The sequence below is a fragment of the Strigops habroptila genome, chromosome 8, assembly GCF_004027225.2.
Source record: "Strigops habroptila isolate Jane chromosome 8, bStrHab1.2.pri, whole genome shotgun sequence".
Classification (NCBI taxonomy): Eukaryota; Metazoa; Chordata; class Aves; order Psittaciformes; family Psittacidae; genus Strigops; species Strigops habroptila.
Window position 1 is genome coordinate 31,394,599 of NC_044284.2, and position 11,635 is coordinate 31,406,233.

General features: G+C 35.0%; 1 protein-coding gene across 13 annotated transcripts in view; it reads left to right on the forward strand.

Annotated features, from left to right (window-relative positions):
• Positions 1-11,259, forward strand: part of NLGN1 (neuroligin 1) — a 406,008-nt gene extending 394,749 nt beyond the window's left edge. For 10 of the 13 annotated variants that reach the window (XM_030495209.1, XM_030495219.1, XM_030495214.1 and 7 more), the window contains 3 exons: positions 1,407-1,619; positions 6,190-6,979; positions 7,962-11,259. In XM_030495209.1, the coding sequence (XP_030351069.1) occupies positions 1,407-1,619; positions 6,190-6,979; positions 7,962-8,784 (1,826 nt within the window). In that variant the 3' untranslated portion in view covers positions 8,785-11,259. The remainder of the gene's footprint in view (positions 1-1,406; positions 1,620-6,189; positions 6,980-7,961) is intronic. The other 3 variants (XM_030495216.1, XM_030495218.1, XM_030495221.1) reach the window with 1 other exon arrangement.
• The last annotated feature ends 376 nt before the right edge of the window (positions 11,260-11,635 follow it).

Here is an 11,635-nt window from a genome sequence, read left to right on the forward strand (position 1 = left end):
TACATACAACATAACACCAAATGTAAGCTTGCCATTTGAAGTCAAATCATCATATTAATAAAATAGCAAATTACGTGTTCATTCTATGCATGAATATAGGTACACACATGCACCAAATCTGTATTCTTGTTAAATCTTTGCTTGATATATGAATGTGCATGTGTCTGTCTTCTTAGAAATGTCTCAGAAGCTGCTTTTATTGTCATAACAAAACAGCAGGACTCCTTTGAGAGCCATTTGTCTGAAAAACTACTGTAAACTTCTTTTGAGCAGGCTGGCTGCACTCAAGAGAGTTAAATCAGTAGAACTTTGATGAGACTAGACGACCCACTAATATCTAATTAATGTGGAAATAATTGTTGTAATGGTTGCATTTCTCTACAAAGCATGTACTGAAAAACAGTTACACTGTCGATTTAGTGAGCATTAAATCAGTTCAATACGCATATGGAGGTGCTAGGCTACTTCATAATGCTGGTGTTATTTAAACTTTTGTTTATTAAGCTGAGAAAATTGGAAATGTCAACAAATGGGATCCAAAAGCAAAGCAATGTCTTTTATCGACACAGATTTTCTTCAAAGGCTTTATTGTCCACCTTTTAGAGTCAGTAGGCTCTAATGATAAGAGTAACAGCAATACTACAACGGTACTGCTGGAAGTGTAAAATAGTTGTTCCTGCACCTGACACTTTCCGCCGTTTTTCTTTCAGTATGAATAAAACAGAGCAATTCTTGTGCTCTCTGGATTACCCCTGAGCTCTTATCTTTTGAAGTTAAGGAGTCATGCTTAAATTGTCTTTATCCATTTAATGTAGATTCAATTAACTCAGGTTAATGACTATGGGACAGAGCTCCGGGACTTGAGAGCTGCTCGCATCGTTCAACCCAGCTTATCTGGTGAAATAAGCTGCATTTTGGGGGGAGAAAAAAGGAAAAGATAGTGTGTTGCCGGGGCATATCCAAACACAGTTTACAGAGAAGTTTTGCCTCTCAGGCATGCACAAAGCTCATGGCTGCATCTAAGTACAAAAGTGCAATATGCAGTTGACCAAATCACTTGCAAAATGACTGCAGCATATCTGTTTGCTAAACCTTTACTCTTAGTACAATCAAAATGAATTGTTTGGGAGTAATACACTGTGACCTGTTAAGACTTAGATGAGTTTTTTGCCGGGGATGTATCTTCATCTTTCCTACATTCATATATATATCATGGCCAGAAGTGTGAATACCAAATAATTTCAGGAAGAGTGAAAAATTGCAAATTATCGTCCAATGAATATGGAAAATTATGTAGTGGTATAATATTTAATGGCATATATATTTGAAATCTTACTTAGAAGATTGCAACAGGATTACTCAGAAGTGCACTTGCTAACCCTTTCTTTCTTTATTTACGTTCACAGGATTTTTGAGCACTGGGGACCAAGCAGCAAAAGGAAATTATGGCCTCCTTGATCTAATACAAGCTTTGCGATGGACTAGTGAAAATATTGGGTTCTTTGGTGGAGACCCATTAAGAATAACTGTTTTTGGATCTGGTGCTGGCGGTTCATGCGTCAATCTGTTGACATTATCCCATTATTCTGAAGGTAACCGTTGGAGCAATTCAACCAAAGGTATTATGCAGGTTGCAAATCTTGACAATTTTGGTGTCTGCATGCTACCACCATTAGTATTATGTGATGTTCTGTATGTTCTCTATGTTCCTATGAACTATTGAGTTCAGCTCAATATTAAGCAAACTTTTTAAAGGCTGTACAAGCTGTCTTCTCCCTCAGCTCTTCTGTGCATGTTTAAATTTTGGGTAATTTTCTTCTTTTTTCTATGGAGCTTTATGGAAACTCTTTCTAGCAGACTTCAGAACAGCATTTTCTTGGTGTATCATTTTGGTCTCTTCTCTCCTAAGGGTGCCCTTTTAGGAAAACCAGTCAGTCATTATCACTGTAGATGAGGTCATGTATATTCAGACAGTCATCAAAGGCATGTTTAATTTGTCATAAGTAGCAGAATTTAACGAAAACTAAAATGACACAGCTTCTTTTTCTCTGGCTAACAGCTAAAATGTTTAAAACTATTATTTTGTGTGAAGGAAACAAGTACCTAGTTCAGAAATCTTTTGTCTGAAACTGCATGAACTTCACTTGCTGTCATCTAATAAAAGAATGGTTGAATGTTTTGCATGCATGATCCAAAATTGTCAAAGCATCCAAGTTGCAAATGGATTTTCTTCTATATGTTTTTTCCCTGTTCCATAACTAACAGCTTTTCTCTCTAGTTGAGGTAGACAGCAGGAAATTAAAAACATACTATTTGAGGCATCCAATTTTTTTTCCTATGATTTTTGCACCGCAGTTCCATGCAGTTTCTCTCATTTGCATGGCTATTCCTTATTGATCACATTACATTTGTCTCAATGTTTTCACACATTTTTATCTGTATTGTTTAGTTTTACCAGGACATCACACTGTGCCCTGTGCATACAATCCTCCACTAATTGATATTTCTGTATCTCCACGGGGGACTAACTGGCCAGTCATAAAAAAATAATTCTACTGACATTAAAAGAGCTGCATTTACTCAAAGTCATGATGCAGAACCCACTGAGGTCAATAGAAGTGACAGACTCTTTAGATCAGGCTTTTATACTATTTTAACTTATAGAAAAATACAGCTTTTACAAGAAAAATCTAGTGGAAAATAGATTCTGGTTTAAATTTAAGACTATTTCCACAATTTGATTTTTAATGTAATCTATTTCCCATAACTACCTGCACTTAAATAGGACATATTTATAAACTGGCTAGTAAGAACAAGATGTAAGCATTACCTTATTATACTGTAATCTGAGGGTCACACTGCACCATCTTTTTTCATCAGAACTCACAAAAATAACTTTTGTCATAGGTTGAATGAGGAGGCCTGATTTATTCTGCCCTGATTCTCACTTGATCTTAATCTCGATCTTCTTGATGTAACGGAACATTAATGTGAATTTACAATATCTGGACAGTCTTATGTTGCCTCTTATCAGTAAATTTTACCCTGTCATGTTCTAACACATGGCCAAATTCTGCCAGGAGCAGAATTGATTTGGGAAAACTGATGCAGTAATCTCTCAACATAGCAGATCACAGGATTTGGGAGAAGACTGGAGAGGACTTACGAATGTATACTGAAAATGCAATTGTACAAGTAAATTTCTGAAGATTTCTTCTATAAGAAAGCAAAAACTTGCTTTACTGAAATTTGTATTAAACAGAACAATATGCCACACCTCCATGTATGTTATGTTTCATGTCGGGGTGGTTAGACCTGCCACTGAAAAAAAGATACTGAAATCAAAATTGGTCAGCTGCAAAAAAGAAAAGTTATTTCAAGTTTTCAAACCTTTTCAAATATCTTTGCATTTTCAAAAAAACCTTTTGTTTCACATTTTAACCAGTTTCTTTTATAAGCTGTAAATTCAGATGCTCTCTTTGCTTCCTTATTTCCCTTTGAAAGGATCCCTTGGTAGTTGAGAGGAAGTATTTAGCCTATTTCAAGATGGTGCTGTTCACAGCTGCCCATCTGCAAGTGGGCAGAAGAACACCCATCTTCAGAAAGTGCTCTGAAAATGTAGATGAATATGTGCAAATTATTATTACTTACTTTGGTGAGGCTTTGAATAGAAGTCACAAAGCAATATGGTCCATTGAACATTTAAATCTTTCCATCAGTCTGAAGCCCATCAGCTATAATAATCATACACATTATCAGATAAAAATGTAGTTCTCCATCCTGTGTGGTATCAATTTCTGCCAGGAATTATGTGACAGAATTAAAATAATTTTTCATACTATTGCTCATTTTTCACCAAATGGTTTGAGAGGAAGAATATTTCCATAAGCAGTCTTAAGCAGAAGGAGGGATGTTGATTTTCATTTTCTACGATAACTTCATGGCCAGAGGACTTGACCACTTTTACTTATTCCAGCATTTAATGTTTATGTAGCACTTAGCAAGCCATAGTGTTTATATCAGCATTTTCTTAATATGTAGCTTACACTTTCTGTCCTTGTTCAGAGATATTTAATAAAGCAATAAAAATAGATTTACACAATATGCAAAAAAGAAACATTATGAAGCATCATGAAATACATCTTTGTGAAAATTTGGTTTTGTCATTTAGTTACATTTATTACAAAGCCTGGATCCTCTGCATAATTCCACTGGCTTTGGGCTGATTTATACTAGCTCAGTATCTGGCCTTATAAACATGCAAATATATTTTTACCTGCTTTATAGCTCAAGTTCTTTCTTATTTTTTTACCCATAGCTTGCAAGGAAATAATATCTTGGATATGACTTCTCATAAATTAAAGGAGAAGCTTGAGATTACATATTTCAGTATATTTCAGTACACCTATCTGATTTTAAGACTTCTGGATTTGGACCTAATACAGTCTGTAATGATTTTAGAAATCCTCAGAAGCTTGTAAAATGTTTTCTCCAGCAACTGATTCCAACTAACTTCTGAGTGTACAGGCTCTAGTGCTGCAATAGAAGCTGTAAAGGCATGTCTCTGACTTTGTTTAGAGGCTATGGAATTTTTTTATCAATAAGTTACTTATCAAAGTAAACGCTGTCTTTTGCATTACTGGAATAAAATTCTGAGGTAAGCTGAGCACCTTAATGCCAGTTCCTTTAGTGGGAGTATCCAGCTATTTATTCATTAAGCATTGGACCAAACATACATTCTTAGCAACATTAAGTGTGTGAGGCCAGATGTCATGTCCAGTCCCTAAGCAACTGTACCAAAGTCAGTGGAATTACTCCAGGTGCCTATCAGCATAAGTAAAACCAGATTTTGACCCATGTATCTTAAATCAGCATAACTTACCTATGCTATAGACCATTTTGTATTACCCACAGTGAGCTATAGGAGGTAAAGTTCAGTATTAAATGTTTTATAGTAATTAGTGCAAAAGATGTGCTACTGAAATGAACTGCATGCAGTTCTACGAAAATGCAAAAAAACAAGAAAGATGACAGTTACCTGAATATAGTCTAATTTTCCGACATTAGAGAGCATTCTTTTGTGCAAGGTTCAGATTAAATATCTCTGTAAGAACTGGAATTACTCTCCCCAAAGCGAGCAGGAGAAGGCAAAGCCCCAACACAAAGGGAGCACAAGAAGTGTAGGGACAACGGTGGAGTTTTGATTGCATTAACGTTTAAAGCAAAAAAATCAGATTGATTCACTGACTAAAAGGGAGTGAGGCCTTCATCCGTGATATGCTCAAAAATGCTTACAGAAGGGAGAGGGAAATGTCAATTAAACATATTTTGTTATTTCTGTGAGTAGAATTCTTGGTCCAGATTGCTAGTTAAATCAGGATAAATTCAAATTAATTGCACTGAAGTCTGGGATTTGCTACAAGTTTATAGGCAGTGCCAGATCTTACTCTCTCTCTCTCCTCTAAGTGAACATATGTTTAAATCTCTGAATTACAAAGCTAAGTAGTGTAAAATATATAATTTCCCTTCTTATATAAGTGTGATCACTATAAACCTTAATGAAAAAAACACCTTGCGAGAAAGGATCTTGACTTAGACTCTTATAAATTTAATAGCTGCCTAGTACCTTCTTATCTATTACTCCAGAATACAAACTTTTGCTATGATACACAATTCAAAAGCACTGCACCTCTCAAACCAAGTTTAATCCCAAACCAATCATAAAAAAAACAGTAGTTGGCTTTATTCAGCACATAGTTGTATGCACACATATTGCTGCTGATTGGACAATACCCAGAAATTCAGTCCATTTCAGAAACATGTTGGCTTTTCCTCCAACCTATAAATTGCTTTAACTTTTGCAATTTCTTTCAAGCTAATAGTGTTATCCTACATAAGGTAATGCCACTTCTTTTTCTTCTTGAGTTTCTTTTGAATATCTGTTCCTCAGCTGGACTACATTGAGGTAGAATAATTTGCTTCAATTTCTGCACGTACTGCATTTATTTTGTATATATTACCTGTAGGTACAATGGCAGTCAGATCTCACCGTCTTGTGTATTTAAGTACTATTAAGATTCAACTATCTCTTCTAGTAAAGTTCTCTATTGTTTCAAAGAACTCCTTTGAATCTTTCAAGTATGTAGCTGTTTCAAGGTCACTTCAGTTTTCAAATATTTCTCCCCACAGGACTGTTTCAAAGAGCAATAGCTCAAAGTGGAACAGCTCTCTCCAGCTGGGCAGTTAGTTTTCAGCCTGCAAAATATGCCAGGATGTTGGCTACAAAAGTTGGTTGCAACATGTCAGACACTGTAGAATTGGTAGAATGTCTGCAGAAGAAGCCTTACAGAGAACTTGTCGACCAGGACATTCAACCAGCAAGATACCATATAGCCTTTGGACCAGTAATTGATGGCGATGTGATACCAGACGATCCTCAGATATTGATGGAACAAGGAGAATTCCTCAATTATGACATCATGTTGGGAGTTAACCAAGGAGAAGGGTTAAAATTTGTTGAAAATATTGTGGATAGTGAAGATGGCATATCGGCTAGTGATTTTGACTTTGCTGTTTCTAATTTTGTTGATAACTTATACGGATACCCTGAAGGCAAAGATATATTGAGAGAAACCATTAAATTTATGTACACAGACTGGGCAGATCGACACAATCCTGAGACCAGAAGGAAAACACTACTGGCTTTGTTTACTGATCACCAGTGGGTTGCACCAGCAGTGGCTACAGCAGATCTTCACTCAAATTTTGGATCGCCTACATATTTCTATGCCTTCTACCATCACTGCCAGACAGATCAGGTACCTGCATGGGCAGATGCAGCCCATGGAGATGAGGTTCCTTATGTACTAGGAATCCCCATGATTGGTCCTACGGAATTATTTCCTTGTAATTTCTCCAAAAATGATGTCATGCTAAGCGCAGTGGTGATGACATACTGGACAAACTTTGCAAAAACTGGGTGAGTACCAGATAATGAGTAGTCTTGTATACAAACTCAGGATATAAAGATGCAGTGCTTTCACTTAGTTACCTCCCTTGGGAATGCCTCTGTACTTGCAGGATGAATAAGAGACTAAGAGTTGGGTTGGATATTTATGTTTATTGTAATGTCACTCAGCTCACTTACACATGCTAGCAAAAAGAGGGAAAAATAGCTTTGAGAACATTCTGTGTGTTAAAAAAAATACTTTGTACACAAAAATAATTAAGGGATCCCTAGAACAGTCCAAAACTAAGCATTTAACATATGCGTATAGTTAAAAATGGTTACATTAGTAACTGTTTTACCCCAGCACTGATAATATTTTCATTCAGTGAGACAAAAAATTACATAAATATTGCGTCAAATATATTACAGCTTATTTTAATAATGTTTTGTGTTTTAAATTGACAATTCTGACCATAAAATATGTAACTTCAAACTTGAAAAGTTTCGTCATTTTCGTAAATTCTTCTTTCACTGGTATTTCAAAACACTTTCCTACCTTCAGCCATTGGACTCCTAAGTCACTGTGTATTATGCTGAGCTATGCCCTTCCATGGCCTTTCACCTTATGGCCACAGATACCACATATGAACTGAAATGCTGAGCTTTATATTGCTAAAATAGAAAAGCAAAGCTTAATGTACTCTCATGCTGGTCTCTCAGACATTTGTCCACATTACCACATTACTGGCAATCTGTCTTCAGCAGCAAAATAATTCAGGGTGTGAGATACCAGCCTTTTGGAGAACTAGGGAAGTCTCTGAAGTCTATGTAAAAGAAGGGTTCATTTGCATAATGTGTTTCTAATCAAGATTATTAAGGCCTCTAATTTTAGGAAATAGCATTCTGCTCTGTCCAAAGGCAGACTTGAACATTAAGTATAAAATCTTAATTATGTTAATTTTATAATTCCTTTTAAATACTTTGTAACATTGGAGATTTTTTTTTTTTTCAGTGACCCAAATCAACCAGTGCCGCAAGATACAAAATTCATCCATACAAAACCAAATCGTTTTGAAGAAGTAGCATGGACCAGATATTCTCAGAAAGACCAACTATATCTTCACATTGGATTAAAACCAAGAGTTAAAGAACATTATAGGGCCAACAAAGTGAACCTTTGGTTGGAACTGGTACCTCATCTGCACAATCTTAACGACATTTCACAGTATACCTCTACCACAACTAAAGTGCCATCAACTGATAATACTTTCAGACCAACAAGGAAAAATTCTGTTTCTGTTACTTCAGCCTTTCCTACAGCCAAACAAGATGATCCCAAACAACAACCAAGCCCATTTTCAGTGGATCAAAGGGACTATTCAACAGAATTGAGTGTTACTATTGCAGTTGGTGCGTCTTTGCTGTTCCTGAACATTTTGGCCTTTGCAGCATTGTACTACAAAAAAGACAAGCGGAGACATGATGTTCATAGGCGATGTAGCCCACAACGTTCTACTACCAATGATCTTACCCATGCACAAGAAGAGGAGATAATGTCCCTCCAAATGAAGCACACTGACTTGGATCATGAATGTGAGTCCATCCATCCACATGAGGTGGTTCTTAGGACCGCCTGTCCCCCAGACTACACGCTAGCTATGAGAAGGTCTCCTGATGATATTCCCTTAATGACACCTAATACCATCACAATGATCCCCAACACTATACCAGGGATTCAACCCCTACACACATTCAATACATTTACTGGAGGACAGAACAATACTCTGCCCCATCCTCATCCCCACCCCCATTCACACTCAACAACCAGGGTATAGCCAGACAAGACGAAACAAACTTTATTTTTTGATGGATTACAGTAGGTGATGTAACTGAAGATTACTTGGCTTTCAACCTACAAGACTCTTACTATTTAAATATGGAGGAATAATATGTGAATATACATATCAAGAACTTTTGGGGTTTTGAAAAAGTGAATTGTACATATAACAAATGAACTTAAGAAACAAACAAAACAAAATAACAAAAAAAACCCAAACAACTGTTTGCAATTGCTTGAAGCAGTTGTCCTGAATGATATTTTCATTCACATTCAAGTATTAATTTTTTGAAGATTTAAGTTACATAATGGAATTAGGCATGTGCAACACAAACAGGAAAGAACTATGACTGAAAATTTTAAAAATCTATAAATATGCACAAGGGACACACTAATGGAATGTCAGATAATTTTCACCAATTTTTATTTGGACCTGTTTTCTTGTGTAGACCATATTTACATATTTGAATAAGTACACAAAGCACCAATGCTGTTAAGGCCTTAGAAAGGGGCTCATGCTGAAATCTGCCAGTCTTAGAAGTTTTATCACATAAGTGCTGTCAGTATAAAAGTTGTGGGAATAAAGGAAACTGGATATTTTTAGCACGATGTGCATGATAATTTATATGCTTGGTGGCTGTGCTGCTGATTAAGCCGTAATTAAAATTCTTCTCATCCCATTGGAGTTTTTAATAGAAGCTTTCTCCATCAATTGGAACAACCTAAAGAAGTTTTTTAAAGGGGCAAAAGTAATTACAGCAAAATATTTCATGGTAGCTTCAGAAATAGAAGGAATTGCAACAGTTCTTGAAGGTATATATGGCATTTTAGGTATACAATGGTGAACCCTCACTGATACGAATCCCAGACAAAAAAAATCTCTATTATTCATGTTCTTTTTCCTTTCCACCTAAATAATTCCTAACTTTAACATAACTACAACTTTCATGGAATATCCTTTGATAAGGATTTATGATTTGCTGTGATTTAATTACAATATATTTAGTTCAAATTGGTAAACTAAAGTGTGTCCAAAAATTTAATTGCAATGATAATTTGCAATACAGAAATGCCCCAATATTATCACTTTGATTACACCTTTCAGGTTATTGTTTAAACTCATGTTGCATGTTAAAAAGTTTACTTGCAATACTTCAATTGCTATACATTAGCTTCACCGTTCAAATGAATTCTCTAGACCAGATGGCAACAGTGTAGAAAAAGAGGATATGTAAGAATGGGGAGAGAGCCAACAACTTGAAATTTTAAAATCTGAATACTACATATGTTTGTGTGATTTGAAATGAATGTTCTAAAATCGCAAGAAATTTTTCATTCCCCTGTTGCTTTCCAGTAATTATATATCATGGTCCTTTCAAAATGTTTGTATATGTAATCAGATGTACATTTATATAAAAGAAATAATTGAGATGGACTTAAGAGCACATCCCTGATAAATACTTTCTCTCTTATCTGTACTATATTTCTATTAGACTAAAGTTATGTGATTTTTTTTTACATTTTTTCAAATTACTAGCAATTTTGATAGTTTGTAAGATAATGCGAAGAACTTTCTCTGACAAACTAACTGCAGTAACAGAAACATTTCTTTTCAGTTACTCTTTTTCAAGAACGAAAGCTTATTACACACGAAAATTGTATACTACTTGATGGAAAATTACTTTGTACTTCTTGGCCATATTACTGGTCGCTGAGTGAAATAAAGATAATCTGGATAACGAATATTATTCCAATGCTAAGAGACCTGATCTTTGCTCATTAAAGAGCTAAAATGTTTATTGCTGTTTTGTCATTTTTTAATGAAGTAATGGTAACTGTCTCAAATAAAGAGTAATATCTTAAGACCAGTCTGGTTTTTGAAGACATAAACATGCCTCTACAACTAATACAACTGCATATTTATGGGCTAGTCCCACCTATGATCATTTCTTACAGAAATACTGATATTGTGACTGTATGATGTAATAGTATTACACACAAGTCTCCCCTAGTTCTCTGGAATAAGTTAAAAACACAAGTATCAACACGAAAAATAATCCAAGGAACAGGCCTAATTGAAATAAATCTGCAGTATTCCATGATGGACAAAAAAATCAGCTGGGTTTTATTTGGGTGACTGAAATTTCATAAACAATTGCTAGGAGGTTCAAAGCATGTTTGCTAACTCCAAACACAGACATTAAAATTGAACCTGAAAGCAAAATAAAGTACTACAATTTCAGTCATTTCAATTAGCTATTAAAAAAAGACCAAACCAAAACAAAGAATCAATGTATTTCATTAGTGCTTACTACAGTTCCCAGTTTTAAATTAAGGTCTTTTGGTAGAAGCATAAAAAATAGTCTTCAAAATCCAGGATGGTCTGTGTGCAATTTCTGCCTGATGTGGTTGTGCTTTTAGACTGTGACCTGCCAATGTAAACCAATAAAAAGAATTGTCTGCCATCTGATAATTATTGTTTAATAGGAAGATTGTATTTTGCTATGTTGATGAAACAAAACAAAAAAACAAAAAAAAAAACCACAAAAAAACCAAAAAAAAAACCACCACACAAAAATACTGATGGCCATAAAACATGATATTCATGAAATATGATTTTATGTGCTTTTCTTTATCAAAACCAAAATAACTTTTTACTATAGTTTATTGTGGCCATATATCTATATATCTCTCTCTATACAGTATCTGGTAATTGTTTACTTTTATTAGTTACAAAATAAATTATTTAGGTAAACCAAGCATGACACTACACTTTATTTCTGTCAGCCAACAGTATTTAAAATGTGAAAGATGAAGGCAGTAACACAAATTTAATCATGCCTGTTTGG